Genomic DNA, 23,826 nt, shown 5'->3' on the forward strand with positions numbered 1-23,826 from the left:
AACTCAGGATAAATCTAGACACATGAGTCAGACACCAGTGAGACACTGAGGAAGTCGGATGTGCGAAATGGAGGAGCAGTAAGAAGCCACACGGTAGAATGTAGACGCATAGAAATGGGTCATTTAAATGATAGGAGCTAGAGGGACAAGCCTAAGCTAAGGCCAAACTTTCATAGTTAATAATAAGTCTCTGTGTCATTATTTGGAGGCTGGTGGTCCAAAGAAAGTCTGTCAAGAAAGTCCAACTACATGAAGAACTGTTAAAGTTTTTACTATTTCTTGGTCGCGAATCTCAATAAGGAATCTACACTAATCTTCAGTTTCTTTCCTAGGAGCAAGCAATGCATTTTTTTTTTTTTCTCTCGTGCTATACTTTTTGACCACCACTACTAATGTACTGTGATTTTACTTTAGAAAAAAAACAGTATGGTCTTATAAGAGCCAGACACTTTGAGTTGCTTTTCTAATCATGCTGATTAGCTTTGTATAAACTGGTCATATTCTCCCACTCAATTTCTGGTCAAAAATAGTATCTGTTGTCATTTGACAGCTGGCAGAGATTAACAATCAGCTGTGGCGCTGACGGTGGCTATTGCGCGGTCGGACTCACACAGGGATTGTAACCATGACCTTGGCCTCATTATCCTGCTGTTGTAACCTATTGAGGAAAAGAGCTACACAAATAAATTCTGAAAGCAAGAAGTAAAAAAAAGGGAAAAGCCTGCTATTTGTGTCTCCAAGTGCAAATCAGAACGCATCTGCGTCCTTTGAGCAACTCTGTTGGCAGGTGTTTTAGATAAGAATAAAGAAATGGATGCAGGATATGCTTCTAAAGCCAAAACTTCTCCTGTCACTTTTCTGCCTAACACCCCCCACTGTTAGTGAGTATAGACGACACGCAGTCTGCAGCGGGCACAGACGCGCAGTCTGCAGCGGGGCACAGACGCGCAGTCTGCAGCGGGCACAGACGCGCAGTCTGCAGCGGGCACAGACGCTGGGACCGAGCTCATCACCACCCGTTTCCATGCTGCAGGACCCTCCCACATTCCGAAGTTGTTCATGTATTTGTTCAGCATACATTTCCTGAGCTGCTGTAGTGAGAGACACTTTAATAGGCCTTAAGGAACCTGGGAAAAAATAGCATTCCCTACTCTTCCTTGTAGGCCAGCTGGTGGTGGCGCGCGCCTTTAATCCCAGCACTCCGGAGGCAGAGGCAGGCGGATCTCTGTGAGTTTGAGGCCAGCCTGGCCTATAAGAGCAGTTCCAGGACAGGCTCCAAAGGCTATAGAGAAACCCTGTCTCCAAAAACAAACAAACAAATAAATAAAGAGTTCACTGTTGAGAATATAGACAAAGAAATGTTAGGGCCCATTGTGACACATGCCGATGTATGAACAGGATGTGCACATTAGTAAGAGAGCCAGGGGCAAATAGAAAGGAGGAAAAGGTGCATGGCAGACTTGTGACTGGGAAGGTAAGCCAAATGGAGGGAAAACCATTTGAAAGTTGCAGATGTTAGAAGGCAAGATGATCATCATTGCAGAGCAGGGGATGTATGCACAGGCTAGGAAACACTGCCAGGACCTGAATCAAAAGTTTCTTCACATCCATTTTCTCTTCATTTCAGAATGCCATTCTCCCATTCTCCTGTCCAGTTTAAGCCAGTAATGATAAAGTTTTACGTAGGAAAGCAAATAACCAAATACTTGTTGAGGCATCCACTATGAGCCATGCTGTTGATGGAAGTTTCTGTCCTGCTCGAATCCACAGATTTTCAGACAGAAGTTTCTGCCATACAGTTCCAAAGAAACCCGCAGAGGCTTACAGTAATTATAAACTGTTTGGCCTATTAGCTCAGGATTATTATTATCTAGCTCTTACATCTTAACCCATAGTTCTTATTTATTGTTAGCAATGTAACTTGGTACCTTTTTACAGTGAGGCATTATTGCTTCCTATGCGCCTGGCTGGTGACTGACTCTGGGAAAGAGGCCTTTCCTCTTCCCAGAATTCTCCTGCTTTGGTTGCCCCACCTATACTTTCTGCCTGGCTACGGACCAATCATTATTTTATTAAAGCAATATGAGTGACAAATCTTTACAGTATATAAGAGCATTATCCCACAGCACTATGCATTATTCTAGATGCTTGGAATAAATTAATAAAATTCCTGTTTATGTGCTTATAGTTTAGTAGGTGGAAGTATATAATCAATGATAAACAATAAACTGCAGTAAAAGTGCTTCAATTAGCAGTGAAAATACAGTCATCAGAAGAAGCAAAGAACAGTGGAACAGGAAAAGGAGGCTGGAGTGCTGGGGGTGAGGGTCTGGAAGATGGAATACTAAATAGAAGGGAAGGATGAGCAAAACTCTGAAAAGGGAATTAACTAAGTAAACATCACTGTGAAAAGAAGAAATAGTTCAAGGGAAGTATGGTAGTACTAACTAGGTGATGAGATTCGGGGCTCAGATGGCACTTGCAGACTGGTGAAGGAGTTCAGTTGGTACTGAATAAGCAGGGAGACATCTCAATATTTTGACCTGTGTGGGCTGTGGTTTTAGGGTGCTTGTTCATTTCTGCCCATGGGGCTTGAGTCCAGGGCCTCACACATCTGACTGTGATAACACCATGACCAAGGCAACTTAAGAGTTTGAGTCAACAATAATGGGGAAATAAACCGGGGAGCAGCAGGCATGGTGCCAGGAGCAGGAAGCTGAGATTACATCCCTTACAGAATACAAAAAACAAGGTGGGGAGCTATGGGGAGGGAGGTCAGATGAGCAAACAAACTGAAAGTTGGGTGTGACTATAGTCTCAAAGCTGCCCCTACTGACATACTTCCTCCAGCAAGCTGCCCATGCTAACAAGCCTTTGCCAACTGGGGACCAAGCATTCAAATGCCTAAGCTTAAGCCTCCTCAACATCACAAATCCACTTCTGGTACCAGTTGTTCTAATTTGTGTGTCTCTGTTACTATGACAAAAGAAACTGGCCAAAAGCAACTTTTGGAAAAAAGGGTTCATTTGGCTTATGGGTTACAGGCTTTGTAGTCAGTCATCCGGGGAGAACTTGGAGACAGTAACTGAAGCAGGTATCCTTAGGGAGATGTTGCTTCCTGGTCTCCTCTGCTTGCTTTCTTCTGAACCAAGGGACTACCATGCGCTGGGTCCTCCTACATCACTCATCAGTCAAGGGAATGCCCCCACTACAGTGTAATTTGATGGAGGCAGGCCCTGTTCCATCAGAGTAAAGGGCAGAAGCAGCACACCTGTCAGGACAAGCTGTAGAATGACAATCACCTATCTGGACGCAGCAGTAAAGGAGAAATGATTCCAAGTCTCATGAAATGTCCCAGATTTTAAGAATGTGATCATTTTATAGTTTTATACTTCAGGTGTATCTCCTAATACTTACCTAGTAGATTATAAATAGTCCTTGTGATTATGTAAAAGCGAAGTTAACAGGGGTCATAAGCCTATAATATCCCAAATTCATTAATAAAGGAAAGTGACTTCTCAAGTTAAGCAAGGACATTGCATTTTGAATCTACTACAAATGTGTTCACCTTCTGAGGAACATATCTAAATAAAATAGAATTCCATACATGACGAAGAAAAGATGAACATTTCAAGTAACATAAAATCTGAGCAAAATAGATACTTCTAAGATCCATATGCTGGAGAACCAAAGCCTTGTAAGGATACTTTATTTCGTTAAGAGCAATGCAATCACATCTTAAATTGGGTTGAGTATTTTTAAAGTATATCACCTAGGATACAGCCCATTTTAAAGTTCTATATGATATATATGCACATATATAATCTATCCATGCGTTACAAAAATAGTGACACATTTTCACTTTGTAAAGGTACAGATGATTTTATGTGCTTTCACTTTTAAGGAAAATTCAGTTGTAGCAAGTAAAAGATTGGAGCAAAACAAAACACAGGAGCAACAACAAAACACCCAGACAGGAGATCCTGGCAGCCCACTCATACTCTTAGAAGTCAGTGGCGCCAGACATTCAGGTTCATGCCCACTGTGTTTCAAGAGCTGGTGTTGTCACCCAGGGAGGTGAGGCCATGTCTGTGCATGTGCTCAGGAAAAACCTCACAGTGCTCTATATGACTGGCAGAGAAGAATGTAGGTCCCAGAAGGTGACCCTCTGCTGTAAATGAAGCCACATTTTTTTCCAGTCTGAATAATTGCTTCCAAGTTCACATTTTATGTATCTGAAATAACTAAGCTATTTTAACCTCAGCATCTTCAGACTCAGCAATGTGTGCACATTCTGGTTTCTGATCCTGTTGGGATGATGTTGGCTGGGGTTTGGAGGATGGTATTTTTAAAAATGGAATCGGATTTAAGGTGGAACATTATTATTTATAGTGCTATCATCACGTTTAAAGGAAAATTTCCCATGTTTTGGTGGCTGGTGTTTCCGAGGGTAAAGCTGTAAGAACATATACCAACTGACTGGGAACTCATTGCATAGGAGCAAAGGAGAGTGTGTAAATAAGTTAACGTTTGAACTTTATTTACGTGATTCAGTTTTTAGAAGTTTCATGTTTTCTTCTCTGCTGTCTTGTTCTTCAGCATTGTCTTAGAACGTATGGTTTTCAACCTTTATAGACATTAGTCAGCTGGGGTACTTTCAAAACACAGCCGTAACTAAGGCCTCAGTTCTTGAAACAGACTCATTTGCTCTAGGGTTGGGCTCAGGTATTTTAAAAAGCGACTCGGCATTTTCATGTGCTAAGGTTGAAAACCATGATAGTTTTACATCGGACTAAGTTGATCTACATTCTGGTTCCAGTTCTACTACTTACTGTATTTATAAATCTCCTTTATGAGGAGCTTGGCTTAGAGCTCTATAAAAATTCTTTAACTGTAAGACATTTAAATCAATTGTGACACATATCTCATCTGGTTTGCCCAGCCCCAGCCCCGCGGAAACTAATTTGGATTATGAATCTGGTGGAAGACAGGTGAGCAGGTGTAGTAATCAGCAATCATCATAATGATATTATGAAACAAAACGTAAGCAAACGTTTCCATTTCTTCTTGCCAGTTACAAAGCGTGGAGAAAAACAATACAGAAATTTCAGCTTAGAAACCACAAGAGACATCTAGTGCCGCTTTGTCTGTTCCCAGTTCTCTTAAACTGAGACTAGGCAGAAGGTACCTGGGGAGCAGAGGGAGGAGGGAGAGTTTACTACGCACAAATGCAATACAAACCCCGGAGGCCTGGTACTAAGCAGTGCTAGCATAGAAGGCGTGGTAGAGGTGTACACACACACACACACACACACACACACACACACACACACGCTCGCTCGCACACTCTAACCTTGCCATCCGAAGCACTTGTCTACAGCGGTAAGAGGAGGAAGATGGGGTGATCCGGATCACCCCCCTCTGGCTCGCCCCGCCCCAGGGCGAGCTGTCAGGGCAGCTCTTGGCTTCTTGCTGAGCCCGAGCGGGAGACTCTGGGCCGCGGCCACCTCCCTGCTCCTGGAGCCGGTTTTCCCGGAGCCCATCTCCCAGCTTCTAAACTCAGCTCCTATCTCTCTTCTCTAGAGTGAAGGGCAGGAACGGGCCAAAGAGCCCGACTCCTCGGCCCAAGCTCATCCTCTGGGGAGCAGGTCTGGTCCTTGGCCCCGCGCACCTTCCAGTTGCCTCCTCGCCCGCCCAGCTGTCACCTCCGTCCCCAGCGTCCTCCTTCCAGTGCCTCTCGGGGCGGCCAGCCCAGTTCCCAGAACTTCCGCACCCCCGACCCGGTCCCGGCCCGAGACACTGCCAGCGCTCACCATCCTTTTCTCCCGCAGGCCACTGTGAGGCTCTGTGCCCCTTCCCGGTGCCCGACCCCGCAGGGATACCCACCTGCTCCGGATCATCCCAGTCCCGGGACCCCGCCCCGGAGAGCTCGGGCGCACACGGTCCCCTCAGCGCCAGCCACCCCAGACGCTCGCTCTTCGGCCCCGCCACCCCCAGACCCGCGTCCCATTCCCGACCTTCCCCGGTTCCCTGCCGGTCTGGTCCTTTTTGCAGGGGACTGGGGACGAGCGGCGGGCGAGCGCGGGCCTGGGCGCTCGGGAGGCGCCGCGGGGAGAAGGACGGAGGCGGCGGCGCAGGGAGTGGGCCCGAGCGCCGACTCGGCGGACACGGACACGGTGTGTGTGTGGGGGGGTCGGAACCCCGGGCGAGCGCGTGCCGACCCCGCCGCCCGGGCGAGAGCCCCGGGTCCGGCCGTTGGCGTTGGGGCCCAGGTCCTTAGCTGCAGCCCCGCGCCCCTCGCGCTGCCTTTCCCCGAGGGCTTCTCCCTCGGCGGCCCGGACGGAGCCGGTGACGCGTGCCAGGCGGCGGGACAGCCGCGCCACTGCCTCGCTCCCCTCAGCTCCCCCGGGGTGGAGGGGACACACACACACAAACACACACACACATACACACGCAGGGCGCTGCGCGCGACTTCCCGGGACTCCCCAGGGGGTCGTGCTGGCGGGGTGGCGCTTCTTTCCACCGGCCACTCGCGCCCCAGCCGGCGCGCCGCCCTCCCGCCCGCTCCCTCCAGTCCCCCCCCCCCCCCCCCCAGGGGGTCGTGCTGGCGGGGTGGCGCTTCTTTCCACCGGCCACTCGCGCCCCAGCCGGCGCGCCGCCCTCCCGCCCGCTCCCTCCAGTCACCCCACCCTCCGCCGTCCCCGCCACCTTACTCCAGCGCCCTCCCTCGCCGCTCGGCGCACTCCTCCGCGCTCCCGCGAACCGCTCGCTCACTTGCCAGCCCTTCGCCCCCGGGAAGGAGCCACATTTCCCCGGAGCGCACACGCCTCGGCCCTCCCTCCCCTCCCTCCCTCCTCCCCCCCACCCTACCGCGAGCCTCCCCTCCCCCCGCTTCCTTTCCTGGGGGGGAGGGGGGCTGTCGCCCGCGATTGAAGGCCATTGATTTGTATGTCTTGGTCCCAGCGCCGAGGCTGCCCGAGCCGCCCGCGCCGGAGCCGCCGCTGCCCGCGGAGTTGCCTCCCTGCTTGCCGAGGGTGGTGCGGCTCCAGCCAACATGTCGGCTCCGCTCGGGCCCCGGGGCCGGCCGGTGGCCACCCCGGCGGCCTCGCAGCCTCCTCCGCAGCCCGAGATGCCGGACCTCAGCCACCTCACGGAAGAGGAGCGGAAGATCATCCTGGCCGTCATGGATCGCCAGAAGAAAGAAGAGGAGAAGGAGCAGTCCGTGCTCAAGTAAGGACCGGGCTCCATCTTCCCGCCTCGCGCCCTCCGCCCCCCTCGCGCGGGCCGCTCCCCTGCCGGGCGCGAACGCCGCCTCCCCGCCCGCCCGGGCCACCGCGGCCGCCGGGGTCGCTCGCCGTGGAGTTGTCGGAGCCGCGGGGGGGGTGTGTGTGTCGCGGAGGGCGGGCGCCCGCCGAGCGAGCCCGGGCCGTGGGTCGGTGGCCAGCTCTGGACGCGTCCTTTTCCCCCGGGCGCCCGCCCCGCGGGCCGCTCGGGCTCCGGGGCTGAGGCTGATCCCGGGGCTCCGCGCGCCCCATTTCCTTTCCCGCCGCCCCCGCGCCCAGGCCGGGACTGGGGCACAGAATCCAATATGGCCGTGCACAGGTGCTCCCGGGGCCGACCCGGCTGCCGGCGCCCAGGCCCGCTCGCCCGCCCGCCCTCCCGGGGTGCGAGCTCCCGCCGCAGCCCCTCGGTCCGCGCCGGCCCCAGCCCGGGAAGACGCGCGCGGCCCACATGGGCCGTCAGGAAGGCGGCGGCGGCGGCAGCGGCGGCGCGGGCCAGGGGCCTAAGCGCCGTGGCGTCTCGGGTGGGTGTGCGGCCGCCGCCATCTTCCAGCCCCTCCCCCCCGGCGGGTGCTCGCACCCTGCGCTCGCCCTGCCAGCCTCCCTGCCGGCGACTGCTCCCCCGGCGCGGTCCCCAGCTCGGCAAGTTCTACTCTGTTTGCTCACAGTCCAGCCCGCCCGGATTTGTGTTTTTTGCCGAGGGTGGGAGGCGTGAAAGTAGCAGCCAGACGGCGGTTTCCAGGCGGTGTAACTTCAGCACCAGGGAACTGTCCAGACTGAGTTTCCCTTGGCTTGGGGATCCCTTGTCACTGTAGCAGGGTAGCCGAGATTTGCTGCTGCAGGCTTGCTTTTAAATGTTTTATGGTTTTTGGCATCTCAGTTACTTCGGGAAAGTCACTGTCTAGATGTGTAACCTTTTAATGTTTATCCAAGTCATGTTTTCCATTTTTGCTCGCAACGAGTTACTCACTATATAAATTAAGCTGTGTATGCCTAAAGAGGGACAGTTCTTTTGCAAGTCACGAAATACACTTTCGCATAATCTCTATAGAAACATACAATTAAAAGTGTAGACTTGCTCTGTGGGAAGAAATCGCATACTGACCTCCAGCCACCTGGGTTGAAAACAGGTTGTTGGATTCAGTATTCTTTCACATATGAAAACACATTTTGTCTACGTGTTCATTTTTTCATATTTAATTGAAATATATTTTGCATAGCCTATGGTAACAAAGCTTGTATCAAATAGGTATGTATCTTAGGAAAAGGTGCAGTTTCTCAAAAAATGATGAAGGAAAAAAGAGCAAATGTATTCCTGACATAATTAAAATGAAATTAAGAATTGCTTCTTCAAGATTGACTTTTAGGTTTGAATACTTAAATAATTTAATCAGCTTAAACTATGAAATAATATAGTTATAAAAAGCTTTTTGAGCATACTCATAACCTGGCTCAACTTTAATGTTTATACTAATAGTGTTAAACTTTTGATCATTATAATTTTATATTCAGATATATGAATTTATATTTCTTAACATAGTCAAAATTAGTGTTGCCAAAATGATGTTCAAATAAAATGTGGCTTTATTTCTTTGACCCACATATTATTTAAATGGAATGGGTTTTTATTTATAGTAAATTAAATCATAAAGTTTATTGGCATGTTAATTTCATATAGTCCTATATTTACAGTTTCAAGAAATGGACACTTAATAGAATGTGTGATTGCTGAATTGAAAATTGCTCAAAACGAGCAGTGTATTTTATTACATAGATGTTATTAAAGGATTTTTCAGGCTAACTATTTGTGTGTGCACCTCCAGGTAAACCCACATACTTTGCAAATACATGTGTTTGTCCATTTATTTCACATTGTTTAGGTAGACACATTCTGTAAACATATCCATATAATATGTGAAATCACATCAATGAAAAATATAGATTCAAGTTTAAGTACTTATTTGCATAGCTTTCAATGTGATCTAAAGTACTTCTGAAGTGAGATTAGACAAGGAAACAGAGTAAACTTTATAACAGATGTAGAGTAGCCTGAAGAACCGGACCATTTAGTAAAGAATGTGTTCCAGGTTTGGTGTTAGGTAGCAGATGTGCTCTGCAGGAAAAATGAAGCGGGTAGTTGTGATTGCCCTTTCCCTTGAAACTTTAGGGCTGCTTCTCACGGAGAAAGTCTTTTATTTCTTGATAGTGCTATCATTTCATTGCATGCTAGCATCTTTTCTGAGAGAAGGTCACAGGCACAGAGAAGTAAACCAAAGTTCAAATTTATGTCTGATACTTTAAAAGTATTACGTTAAGAATAGTTTGATGTGTGAGGCAGTTGAAAGTGGATAAAAATACTCTGTGATCTGTGAGTTTCACGCTCACAGTGTTAAGCAGAGTAAGATGTTCGTACCCAAGGCCTCACAAGATGGAGTGATGGGATACAAGAAGAGCATATGGAAGGTTATGGGGGAAAAGACTAAGCCCCATTAGTGCTTACTATAGATCAATACTAAGATGCATATCATTTGTGAGTAAATGCATACATTCAAAGGTCGTGCCTGAGATGTTTCCAGTGAGGAAGGTGAGCCATTGAAGCAGCTTGAGGCTGCTACAGTAAATTCCCTTTGTAGCAGCCTAAGTAACTGAAAATGATTTGCATTCATTTTTTTTGTTAGTGATTTCTTCAAGGCCCAGCTCTGCTTACACACCCGAGGAAGCCTTCGGTCTAAGCAAAGCCCTCACATGAGTTCCTGCCGTGGTTTAGTTTGGAGTCTTTGGGAGCCACTCTTCTGTGGTTTAGGTCTCTAACATCCTTGACACATAATGGGGGCCTAGGAAGCAATGCCGTCTGAATTCCAGTGCCTGTGGGATGGTGCACTCATTCTGTGGAAAACGAGGAATCGCGTTTTGAAAGAGAAACTATTTAGTGAATATTGTATTTCCATTGTCTCTTGTTTTTATTTTTGTGTGCTTTTAATTTTTGTTTTGTAAAAAATGCATCAAGAAGGCAAAACCACTAAACTCAAAGTTATTCAGTGAATATGTATTGGTTTATAATGCACCTAACATAGTTTTTATACCAAGTATTTGAACACAGAGATGATTTTCTCCTCCCTCCCCTTTCTTCCTGCTCCCCCCCCCCCGCTTTTTTAACTTTCTTCCCACTCCTCTTTTTTTCCCTTCCCACTGGATAGTGTCTTTCTGTGTAACCCAGCTTGTCCTCAAACTCACAGACCTTCTGCCTCCACCTTCCCAGTCCCAAGTGCTAGGATCATAGACATTGTGTTACCACATCTGGCTATTTATGTGTTACAGGAGGTGCATATTATATTATGTCTCACTTTCCACTTTGATTTTCTATTATTAAAAGGACAACTTGCTCCCCAAATAAAGAGAATAAAGCATATTCATCATAGATGAGATTAATAAGGACATATTGTGTACATATGTGCGTAGTTCTAAACGTTATATTGTATTTAGTTTATTTATTTATGTTTGGAGCAGGGTGTTGATTTATAGCCCTGGCTTGCTTAGAACTAGCTAAGTAGACCAGGCTGGCCTCAAACTCACAGAGATCCACCTGTCTCTGCTACCCAAGTGCTGGGATTTAAGGTATGTGCCACCATGCCTGACTAAATTTTTATTTTGGGACAGAGTTAGTGCTAGCTGTCCTGGAGCTCATCATGTAGAGCAGGCTGGCCTCACACTATGAGGGCTAGTATCATAGCTGTGTGTGCCACCACACCCAGCTGAAATTTTTTAATGATGCAAACTTACAAGTAGTTTCTAAAGTTCATTTACAAAATTGTTTATTTAATAAGTAATATACCTTTGATACAAAATATTTTATTTACCTATTTATGTGCCATGTGTAATTATTGTTACTAACATCTTTATTCTATGCACAATAAAAATCTAGGCACAAGAGATGTATGTGTATATAAGAGCGTGCATTTATATGTGTGTACACATATATACTTATGTGTTTTGTTGTTTGGTTTTGAGACAGGGTTTCCCTGTGTATCCCTGGCTGTCCTGGAACTCACTACCAGGCTGGTCTTGAACTCACAGAGATCCTCCTGCCTCTGCTTCTCAAGTGCTGGGATTAAAGTCACGTGCCGCTACCACCCATATATGCATGCAAACATAAAAGTACATCTTCCTTTGTAGGAAATAATTTCCACATTCGGTTCAGTGCCATTATCCATCCCAGTTGCTGAAGGTTTTGTAATTCCCTTGACTAAGGCCATACTTTTAGGTGTTTAAGTTGTTTCTGTTTTGCCACTAGACACAGTACTTTGATACATTGTTTTTAATGTATAGGACTGCATCTCTGGGAAAATTCGTAGAAATAAAATTCTTTAAAAGAGTCAGTAAACTTCAATAAATACTAAATTTATTTTTCTAGCGGTAGTATATGTAAATCACACAATTTCCCTGCTTCCCTGCCAAATCAGCGTGTGGTCAGCTTGGTCAGAATTTCAGTAATAAATTCACCAGTGTAGATTTAGCTTGCAGTTTCCGTATTACCAGTGGAAGCGAGGGCCTTTTCCGTTTATCCAGGAGCATTTATATTTCCCTTACTGCTCACAATTGTTCATGTGTTGTTGGGTCTGTTCGTGATTTGTTGTGTTGGACCTTATTCATCCTCCCATCCCTTTTCACTAGTCAGGATTTTAAAAACGTTTTCAAATTTATGCTTTCTAGATTTGTGATCAGCTTTGCATGGCCTTCTTTATTCTATTTGTCTGTCTGCCTCTCTACCTATCTCTCTCTCTCTCTCTTTCNTCTCTCTCTCTCTCTCTCTCTCTCTCTCTCTCTCTCTCTCTCTCTCTCTCTCTCTCTCTCTCTCTCCATAGCACCCCAGATGATAGTGAATCATAAAGACTTTTAATAAAGATCGTCGCACCTTGTAAATATCCACTGCCTTTGGCAAAAGTGAAAACCTTTAGTTTTTAAGGATTCAGATGTATCCTAGCAATAGCTTGGTGTTTTTATGAGAAGGTATCTAATGCTATAGTCTGTGTTTTAAAGAGAGCAGCTAATGATATTTTCCAGTTGACAGGACATTTTAATAAAGGGACAGTTGCACTGTGTGAATAAAGAGGTGGTGGAGACAAGTGTGATGGACCAACTTAGTTGCTTCCTAAAACTTCACTGGTTAATAAGCTCTTGCTTAAATTACTCAAGTCTGTGGGTTTTGAGTCTTTACTCTTTGTGTATGCAGGCAGGATTGGCCATTATGGACTGAGTTTCCTGAGTGTGTAGGTATACAGTAAGTAATTGTTCTTGGTTACTAGTTGTAGACAGCACTCTTTCTGGGTTAAAATGTTTTAATAACATATTTAGGTGAAATCTTCCTGTTTTCTAAAAATTAAGACGTTTATTTTGTGTCTAGGATGCTGCAATGGTTGGAGGAACTTGTTTGTTTGTTTGTTTTAGAGTCAGGATTTCTTTGTGTGGCCTTGGCTATCCCTGAACTCCTGGATTAGGCTGGCATCATTTCACAGAGATGCACCTGCCTCTGCCTCCTGCGTGCTGGGCTTAGCGGTGTGTGCCACCACGGCCCGGTTTCGATGAACTTTTAAATAACTTGTAAGCATGGGATTGAAGAGAGGGAGTTTGGGGACTTGGAAGCAGTTTTCTCATCAATATTCATTTTTTATAAAGTCTAAACACTAGGGTCTAGTAGTGAAAATACTATGACTACCAAATACTGCTTGTCAGAGGGGATATAAGTGAATCATTTGTGGTTATCCTTTGTGATTAACTTCATTATGTTACTGAACCAAATATGTTCTTATTGTCTTATTCCCATTATAAACGAGAGTCTTATCAGATGAAGCTAGTCCTGAAGCCTTGTTATTAGAGTTTAGAATGCTCATCTTCCAGCTGTCGCTCAGAAAGCTGAGTCTGTGTGAGTCTATCTTCTCCTTCCAGCCTGCCTCCAGTCGTGCATGTTGAGAGCCCCTTCCCTAGCTGACTATGCTTTTAACCAGGGTTCTTCTCTCTTCTTTATTCTAGCATCTTCTATGCTTCCCAATTTATGGTCTGTCTACCGTGCTAGATTATATACTTTTTTTTTAGAGAATTGTTGAGGTTAAATCTAATAATTAAAAGAAAGAAGATTATTTTTTAATAATATACTTATTTCTAAAATAAAATTTAGTTTTAAAATTGATGCCTAATTTACTTTGGAAGCTGACATATATAATGCAGCTTGTATATTTTATAATTATTTATTTGCACAATTGCAATTGTTTTTAAACTTAGCTTGTCCATTTCCACTAGAAAATAGAAGATTGTAATTATATATCATTTTAAGAAGTAAGGAACTTAGGAATTAAGGAATATTTTGCTTTCAAAATTTCTTTTTGATCATCAATAAATTTCTGTTGTGTGTAGTGGAGCTGAATGATAGGGGATGTTGTAGCACGGATAATAAAAACCCAGAGATAGATGTTGGGGTTCAACCTGAAGATCAGAAAAGCAAAGCAGCCAAGCCACTGGAGAGTTCTTACCTCTACCACGTCTTCAGACTGAAAGGGCGAGATCCTGTGTCCACAAATCCTCAGACTCCACACTCCACTGAGTTCCTGTCTCTTCCCCCTTATATTCCTCTCTCCACCCAGCCCTGTTGCCTCTGTCTCCACCTCCCTAGTGCTGAGATAAAAGGCCTGTGATCCCAAGTGCTGGGATCACAGTTGTGTGAGCTCTGTTTCTCTTTTAGACAGATTCAATCTCTTGTAGCCCAGGGTGGCCTTGAACTCACAGAGATCCCTTTGCCTCTGTCTCCTGAGTCCTGGGATTAAAAGTGTGTGCCTATAAGGCTCTCTGGCCTATATGGCTCACTAGTATGGCTGCTTTGCCCTCTGATCTTCAGGCAAGCTTTATTTATTAAAACACAAATAATGCCACTATAGGATGGATGTACAGATCACCTTTTTTTTTTTTTTTTTCCTTCCAGGATTGAACCTAGGGTACTGTCTGTGCTAGGCAAACACTCTTTTCCTAGGAGATAGTTGTATCTCTAGGTCTTTAAAAGTATTAAATAATTAATTCATTTATTGTCTCTGCATATATGTCTGACTACAGGTATTCATGTGTCACGCTACATTTGTAGAGGTCCGTCTACCTTCGGCACTTAGTTATTTTCTGCTACCTCATGAGTTCTGGGGAAAAAAGTTAGGTCATCAGATCTTTTGTACAAGTGCTCCTATTTGCTAAGCCAGTCTTGACATGTAGCCCAGGCTGGCCCTGGGCTCCCCAGTCTTGACACGTAGCCCAGGCTGGCCCTGGACTCATGGTCTTTTTGCTTCAGCCTCAGGAGTGCTGGTATAACGGGTGTGTGCCACCATACTTGATCCACACAAAATGCCCTGGATATAAACAGTTTATGCCTTTTACAGACTAAATGTCTCATAGGAAGACAAAATAATATAAGACATCATGAAAATTCATTAGAGGTGTTTTCAGTCTGTAATAACCATAGTAAAAGCATTCCAGCTGACCCTATAAGCAGGTTGTTGTTTCTTGGGTGTTGTTCAAACATTTTATCCTGTTAAAGTATCTGCAGTTTTACTTCTAGACTTCAGTGTTCTCTGATGACATCCAGAGTTCTCTGGGTATCCAGATACAGCTAATAGCCAACCCTTCACACAGTAAGTGCTAGGCAGCCACTGTGTGCAGTGAGTCATGGACGTATGCACATGAAGAAGAAGCTTCTCAACCTGTCCACGTAGATGATTTCTCTTGTGTCCCAAAGCGATGCCGTACAGGCAAGCGGTGCTATTCTAAACAAAGACCTTCTCAAGTATCCCTGACCCAAGGAGTTCTTTGACTGGAAAGATGCGTAGCATGTAGGGCGTGGTTGAGGAATGGTTCAGCAGGGCACATGCTTTAGATGGATGCGAGTTCTCAAAGGAGACTGGAGAGAGGCCAGGGGTCAGTTCTTAAGAGACCTTGTCCGCTATTCTTAGGATTTGAGTTTCATCATAATGGCAGTAGAGGTGGATTTAACCAATGGCGCAATAGAATGAGACCTTAGTTGGGAAACAAACACTCTTACAGCCATGATAATGAGAAAGTGTAAAACTAGATCAGAGATCCAGTTAGCAGACTCTTCCAGCAATCCTGCTGCTAAGTGATGAAAACACAAAGTTAGATGGTAGGGAGTCAAGGTAAATTTGGAAAAAGTTAGAATCCAGAATTTCCAGGATATGACAGTTGTGTGTGAGACTCAGGTGAGCCTCGTAAGATGCTGGACTTGTTCACTGACTGCCACATGAGCCTTCTCCTCTCACTGATGGACAGCTCTCTAAGTTTTTCTAGGCTGGGGACTGGTGTTCTTTGGATAGTTGTTTCTTCTTCTTCTTCTTCTTCTTCTTCTTCTTCTTCTTCTTCTTCTTCTTCTTCTTCTTCTTCTTCTTCTTCTTCTTCTTCTTCCTCCTCCTCCTCCTCCTCCTCCTCCTCCTCTTACTCCTCCTCCTCTCTTCTCCCCTCCTCTCCCCTCCTCTCCTCTCCTCACCTCTAGTGGAGCTCAATCTGTAGACCAGGCTGGCCTCAAATTCAGAGATCCACCTGCCTCTGGGATAAAAGGTGTGCACCGCCAAGCCTGGCTGCTATGTGACCCTTCAAAACTCCTAGTCTTTCCTTTACGAAACATCCCTATTCCCACTGATAAAGTAGTCTCAGGAGTCACTCACCCTCTGGCTTTGTTTCAGTTCTGAACATTTTAAAATTCTGATGCAGTCTTTGTCTTATATGCTAGCTTTAATTAGAATAAATTTCTGTCAGGTATATATTCATACTTCTGAGAAAATTTTGAAGATATGAATGAATTTAGAAAAATAGAAATTAGCTATGGAACTGAAATATTGAAATTAATGAACTTTATTTCTCTTTTTACTAGATTACTGAATTACTGCAAAATTTTAGAATGTGTATTATGAAATGAAGAGGAAACTTTTTGGATTTTATGGTGGTTTCAGAAATAGTTTCAGAAGTTAAGTTGTCACAGGGGCCAGTTAGGGAGCTGGAGAGATGGCTGACTGGTTAGGATCACTTGCTGTTCCTGTAGAGGACTCAGGCTTGGTCCTTTGCCCCCACGTGGCAACTCACACCTGCCTGTTACTTTAGCTACAGAGGACTGCGCACCTTCTGGCTGCATGCTTCTGTGGTGAACTGAAATGCATGCAGATACACACGTGTACACAGTTAAGTTTAGTCCTAGGTGTGAAATGATAGTTCAGTTACTTTATCTATAGCACCTACAATAATAAAAAACAAGTCAACTAAAAGTTATCAACTTTTATGCAGTTTGTATTTTATGAATATTTTATATGTATGTTATGTAAGTATTGAAAACATTATTTATATTTTCATGTAACTACCTAAATGCTTTTAAAAGGAATTTGGAGTTAATAACTTTTACATAGTTTCTAAATCATAAACATTTAATATTTTTACGTAACACCGTTTGGTCTGTTCTTAAACAAAACTGGATACATACTGCTTTTTGTAAGGCACATATGGGAAGCCTTTGACAGTTTTTCTTTCCAACTAAGCTCATGTGTATCTGGAAGAGAAAAGTAGCTGAAAGTTTCATGTGTTCTGAATCTAGGCTACTGGGAAGAAACAATACAGCAAGTCGTGTAGTTTTGCAGCAGAATAGTCAAAGAGTTAGGAAACAATACAGCGAGCTGTGAGCTGTGCAGCAGGACAGCCAGAGTGGTGCTCCGTCTTTGGTACTTAGCTGACAGATGGAGATGAGGCTCACATCCATCTTGTCTTGTTGGCTTATGAGAAGTCTATCATAATTTTTCTAATAGTTTGTTTCCCAGGAGCATAGATGAAAAGCCCGTTTTATCACATTTAATTTCTGTTACCCAAAAGGTGTGCGCCACCATATCCAGCTAACTTTTTGCTATTTAATTTTTAAAAAACTTTGCATTTCATAACTGTGCAATAGTTAGCTATAGAAGTACTTCCATGCTATGTCCACTTATGTATGTATGCATGCATGCATGTATGTATTTACTGAGGGGTTTATATATCCTAGGCTGGCCTTGGACTTGCTGTGTAGCTGAGGATAGCCTTGAGCTTTTGGTCCTCCTGCCTCTACTTCCTGAGTGCCTGGATTATTAGTGTGTAATTCTGCACGGGAACTCTTAAGAAAGGAGCTAACTCCCCGGTCTCCTGGTACCGGACCGTACAGCTGTAGGCTGCCAGCTTCTCACTAGTTGTCTGGTATAAGCTGAGTCTTAGCTCAGTCCTAGAGTTGTTAAACAGAATTTATAAGGAAGGGCTTGCTCCACTTACCAGGTAACAAACAAGCTGAACCCTTCCTTGTGTGTTTGGGTTGGTATAGTCATAATAAACCGGCAACTTACACTCCACAGAAGTGTATGAAAAATAAATTCATTTCAGTTTAGTTTTTCACAGGTTTCTGGGAAGGGCCTAAAATCAAGGCAATGATATAGTCATTGTTTGACCCTTCCCTTACTTTCTGGTTTGTGTGTGTCTTCTTGATGGCTTGAGGGCACAGGAGCTCTCCAGTGCTTTTTCTTTTCCAGATAGGGGTACTGATCTTAGTGGAGGCTCTACCCGTAAAACCTAGTTGTCAAGTGCTCCATCTCCTAATATCATGACATCGAGGAAACAGACTTTAAGATATGACTTTGTGAGACATAAGCTTTTGGTCTATAATTTAATCTAACTGAGAGCTATAGTTGCTAGTTCATGTATTATATCTTGACAGGTATTTTGCTTTAGAAGCAGATACAGCACAGAGACTTAATGAAAAGTCAAAAAAATATATATTTCTAAAGATTGATTTTAGAATGTAATGAAACTTCATATTAAAAGTTCACCAGGTTTAATGCTGATGATTGAATTCTGTTTCCAAACTGAAGGAAAAAACTTGATAGGACCCGGAAGTTAATTTCAGCAGACATTGAAAGCATACAGCTGAATGGTATTGGAATCAATGCTAGTAACAAATTTCTTTTATCTATTCCACTTTACCTCACTCAGCTATGTACTTTTGGAGGCTAATTTATGTGACTTATGTCAAATGGCTCCCTTATTCTCAACTTCATTTTGGTTTTGTCAGTGTGAAACGCTGGCCGGTTAGAATGCCAGAAGATAATGAAGTTATGTTATCTGCGCTTCGTCTTCTGTACCCCATGTTGTGGGCAGCTTTGTTTTTGGACTCAGTTTACAGGCGCTCTGTTCAGACATGCTCCCTTCTTTCTTCTGAAGCTTGCTTTGCAGTATTGATAGTCAGGGCTCACCTCCAGCCCTTGTTGGTTCCTGTAGTCCCCGCCCTCACATCTGGAAGCCATTCCTTACAAAACTCCTAGCTCCTCAGTTTCACTATAGTGTTTATCTCCTGGTAGGACTGGATTGATACCATGTTGTTTACTAACAAGTTCTCAAATGTGATCATAGACACTGAGGGTCCATCTGCTTCACTCCGTGGACATTTGACATAACCATGTCATATCTTCTTGGTCTCCTTAGTCACGATGCTCTTAACTCTGCCGTGCAGGTAGCCTTGCTCCTTTCACTGATGCATTGCTGCGTGTGCAGCTCCATTGCTGTGATGAAAATCTTCTAATAACTTTGCCGGAGTCTATCTTTTCAACTTACATAGCGTTTTGTATATTTTTTATGTTTCTGATATTCAGTAGTTACTAATCTTTGTTTTCCTTAGTGCAATCAGGTTATTTGAATTTGTGGACCAAATTTTAATATTTTTAATTAAACAATTTATTTTTATGTTCAGGGAAGTGCCAGGCACATTTAAACATTTTTAGGCCAGCCTCGGTGCTGCTGGAGGGATCATCTTGATTTCCTTCTATTCTTTCAGACACTAATGTGAGCCAGTTACTAAACATTTTTAGTCATATTTTTCAAGTACCTTTGAAATCTTTCATCATCTTCATTTGTCCTTGTCTTGAACCTTTAATGTGATTTGCTTATTTATTTTCTAAATTATTATTTATATCTAAATAGGTTTATTTTTTTATATTTACCTCCTCTGATCCAATCTCTTATTAGATGCTTTAGCCCTCTAAGACACACACTGCTGAGTGAACTCACCATCCCCTGTATCTAGATCTAAGACAACTCACCGTCCCCTGCATCTAGATCTTAGACAACTCACCATCCCCTGTATCTAGATCTGAGTCAACTCACCGTCCCCTGCATCTAGATCTGAGTCAACTCACCGTCCCCTGCATCTAGATCTGAGTCAACTCACCGTCCCCTGCATCTAGATCTGAGTCAACTCACCGTCCCCTGCATCTAGATCTGAGTCAACTCACCGTCCCCTGCATCTAGATCTGAGTCAACTCACCGTCCCCTGCATCTAGATCTGAGTCAACTCACCGTCCCCTGCATCTAGATCTGAGTCAACTCACCGTCCCCTGCATCTAGATCTGAGTCAACTCACCGTCCCCTGCATCTAGATCTGAGTCAACTCACCGTCCCCTGCATCTAGATCTGAGTCAACTCACCGTCCCCTGCATCTAGATCTGAGTCAACTCACCGTCCCCTGCATCTAGATCTGAGACAACTCCCCTGTATCTAGATCTGAGACAACTCACCCGTCCCCTGCATCTAGATCTGAGTCAACTCCCCTGTATCTAGATCTGAGACAACTCACCGTCCCCTGTATCTAGATCTAAGACAACTGTTACTCGGTTTACCTCAGTGTGTTTTTGTAAGATGGGAATGAAATGATGTTTTGAGAATTGAGTTTATACTTGCAAAGCTCTTAAAAATGTCTAAATTATTATATAAACCATGTTTTTTAAATAAGTTAGTTTTGAAGAAGACCAAACAAAGACAACTATTGAGAATGTTATCAGCAAATACTTTCGACAACTATTTATTACAAGGATGATGTTAGATTCATGACTAAAGACCTAGTTCTTCCAAAGTTATTGTAGACTATATATATTGTATAGTGTTCCTCCCTAGTGGCTTGAAAAAACACAAATTTATTATTGTACAATTCTGCAGCTCAGAAATATCACAAAGTCTTATTGGGTTAAAATCAAGAATAAGGCAGGGCTTAATTTCTTCTGGAAGCTCTATTTGTGTACTCATTTCATTCCCAAAGAGATAGATGTGTGTGTGTGTGTGCATGCACACACTCCCCCGTTGTTCCTTGTTTATAGAATTACAATTCCCTTTTCCTCATTAGCTGCTGTCTAAAGACTACCCGTGCCTTTGAGAGTCTCTTGCGTGTTGCCCCCTGTGTTTCAGAGCCAACGATGGTGCTGTATTCTCAAGATGTCGTTACTCTCACAGTCTCCTACTGCCTCATCTCTTTTTGCTCAGCTGAGTAAGACTTTTCTTGTCCAAGGAATATTTTGATTAGATTGTGCCTGCCTTCCTCAGATCTTCTGGAATATTATCTTCCTCTTTAACCACATCTTGAAATTTCCTTCTGCCACAAAAGGGACTAATCTCACATATTCCTGGGATTAGGACAGAACGCTTTTTTTGGGTGGGAGTCATTCTCCTTATTTCTCTATTGAGCATCAGTGGAAATAAATTTGGACACACACACATCTATTTTTATTTTGTGAGTATTTTGCCTGCGTGTGTGTATATGCACCATGTTTGTGCATCGGTGTTCATGAAAGTCGGAGCGGAGGAGGGCATCAATCCCCTGGAACTGAAGTTACAGTTGGTGTGAGCTGTCGTGTGGGTGCTCAGAAAATCTGGGTCCTCTGATGGAGCAGCAAATGCTCTTAACCACTGAGCTGTCTCTCCAGTCCCCTTGCTATAATGTGATATAATATATAATATATATTATGAAGTATACAATTTTATTTTTAGTTTTTACGATTTTTTTGTACCCGAGACAGATTTCAGAGTGAGGTTATGCTGGATAGTTTTGTGTCAACTGGACACAAATTAGAGTCATGATAGAAGAGTGAGCATCAGTTGAGAAAACGCCTCTGTCAGATTAGGCTCCGGGCAAGCCTGTAAGGCCTTGTCTTAATTGACAGTTGATGGGGCAGGCCCAATCCTGAGCGACTTGACCCAAATTCTATGAGAAAGCAGGCCGAACAAGCCATATGAGCAAGCCAGTAAGCAGCACCCATCCATGCTCTCTGCAGCAGCCCTGTCTCCAGGTTCCTGCCCTGACTGCCTTTGATGATGACCTGTGATATGTAAGCATAAGCCAAATATAACCCTTTCCTCTACTACTTGCTTTTTGTCATGGCGTTTCATGGCAGAAATACAAACCCTAACTAAGACAGATTATGTTATGAAATAATGTTCCATAGTGCACTTTTTTCTTGGGTTTATAATAGTATATTATTTACTTAGGAGTTTCTTCCTGAATTAAAATGATAGTCTACATTTAATCTACATACTGAATTTTAAGGCCACAGTACGTATTGAGCCAGGGCTACAAAGTGAGGTGGTCTCCCTGCCAAAAAAATTAGTTTAACTAGACATGGGGTGGAGAATTGGGGATAAACGGTATGCATTGTTTGGTGTTTTGAGTATAAAGAATAATTAATCTTTCTAAATAGAAATCTTTTAAATAAATTTCTAAATAATTAAATCTTTCTAAATGTCAATAATTGTATTTTTATAACTTAGTTATTTGTATTTTATGTAATTGGTGTTTTGCCAGCATATATGTCTGTGTGAAGATGTTGGATCCCCTGGAACAGGAGTTACAGACAGCTGTGAGCTGTCACGTGAGTGCTGGGAATTGAACCAAGGTCCTCTGGAAGATCAGCCAGTGCTCTTAACTGCTGAGCCATCTCTCCAGCCCAATAACTGTATTTTTATAGAGTGTGAGATAATTTTAACACATGACTCAAGCAGGAGAGTCATTGATTGACATATTGCTGCATGTTGTATTTCCTTGTTTAAGGTTATGGTGATGGCTCAGCTGTGAGTATATTACAATGTAAGGAAAGATTTGTGTTTAACCTTCCCATTACACTATGCTTTTCCTTTTCATGTGCTAACTGCTGTTCGCACAGCTGCGGCTAAACACCCAACAGAAGCTACGTAGGGAGGAAAGTTCCGTTTTTACTTCTGCTTCCAGAGGACCTTAGTCTGGGATGACACCAGCTTCTTGTGTCAGTAGCACGTGGTGCTGGCCCTCCATTTTCAGGAGCGGGAAGCAGAACACAGCTGACCCGGAGCCAGGAGATGCAGGACTAGCTTTGAAATGCCTGTCCTGAAGACTCCAGCCTCCAGTGGAGCCACGAGCTGGGAAGCGAATGATTGCATTAGTCTGGGGCATTACATGTGTTGACATACTTTGTGAAGAGTCATTCCTCTTCTCAAAATAAAGTGTATATTTATGTAGTATATGTTTTTGTAATAATTAGCAAAGAGTGTGTAAATGGAAAGATGTAGCATGTACTGTGAGTTCAGCTTCATGGCTGTGGTTAGAGTGTGGTCAGTTCACTTGACAGCCGTGGACATTAGGATTAGCAGTGAAATAAGACAGACCAGCCAATCCCCAAATGCTAACTTACCTTCGTAGTACAGGTTATTGTTTTATAAGTTAGAGCAGGCTAAATTTCAAGTCTACCCAGAATGTAGTAGCTGTAACAGTATTTCGAACAGGAACTCATTAACAGGGAGGGATTGTAACAAAAAGAGTTGGAAGAAGCCCGTTCCCTGTTATCTGAGGCTGAGACTCGGCTGCGCCTCCCGTGGAACTGTGGCTATGCCCACTGTGCTCATGTGCCTGCCAGGCTAGGGAAAACCAAGAAGTTTGCTCTTCTGAAAGCGGGCCGGCACCTGTGGAGGCTGTTGGACTTGGTCAGTGGCTGGCTGTGCTCAGGAAACTCTGGGAGGCTCATTGGAATGTCGGTCGGACTAGTTAAGGGGTCGCCGGTGGGAGTGCCACTAGAATTTGCTGGAAGGATGGCCCGTGAGGTGCTGGTGAAGCGCACAAGTTGGTCTGATGCCACTGGGTATTCAGAAGCTCCAGGCAGCTAAGGAAACGAAGCGGCAAGGCGCTCAGGAAGACACCCTTTCTTCCTTTGATGTCTCTGTGGCTCCCTCTGCTGACAAAGCTGGACATTGTGCCGTTGGCAAAGGAGGAAGGGTAACATAGAAAAGCGGTGTCAAGAAGGGGGCCTTTGGAGCAGAGAGGCTGGCCGTGCCCTGGGCTCTGCTGTCCTCAAATACCCTTGTGTTAAAGCAGCATTGATTTATTTTGGTGCTGCGTGATTCTCTTTCTTGGCTCCTGGGGTTCTCTGTTCTGTGTCATCAATCAGTGCACAGGCTGCTACAGACTCTGTATTGACGCGAGCAGAACAGGGGCGCTGTGCTCAGCTGCAGGTTGTCTCCTAGTCTCCTCTCAGATGTGCATACATAACTTCCGCGTACATTTTGCTGAGCAAAGCAAGTAATATAGTCACGCCTAAGTCAAGGAAGAGAGGAGGAATCCTATCATATGGAAGAAGAACAGGAAATATCTCTGTTTTGATAGTATTGATACTGTAAAATTTGGCAACATCTAGGAAAATTACATTCAGTTTCC

At 44.3% G+C, this 23,826-nt stretch overlaps 1 protein-coding gene across 12 annotated transcripts in view; it reads left to right on the forward strand.

Moving 5' to 3' along the window:
• The first annotated feature begins 6,862 nt into the window (after positions 1-6,862).
• Positions 6,863-23,826, forward strand: part of Rims2 (regulating synaptic membrane exocytosis 2) — a 373,273-nt gene continuing 356,309 nt past the window's right edge. For all 12 annotated transcript variants that reach the window (XM_050162885.1, XM_050162890.1, XM_050162839.1 and 9 more), the window contains exon 1: positions 6,863-7,230. In XM_050162885.1, coding sequence (XP_050018842.1) covers positions 7,055-7,230 — 176 coding nt within the window. In that variant the 5' untranslated portion in view covers positions 6,863-7,054. The remainder of the gene's footprint in view (positions 7,231-23,826) is intronic.

This window comes from Alexandromys fortis, unplaced genomic scaffold, assembly GCF_014885135.2.
Source record: "Alexandromys fortis isolate MF-2015 unplaced genomic scaffold, M_Fortis_MF-2015_v1.1 scaffold_17, whole genome shotgun sequence".
NCBI classification, from domain to species: domain Eukaryota; kingdom Metazoa; phylum Chordata; class Mammalia; order Rodentia; family Cricetidae; genus Alexandromys; species Alexandromys fortis.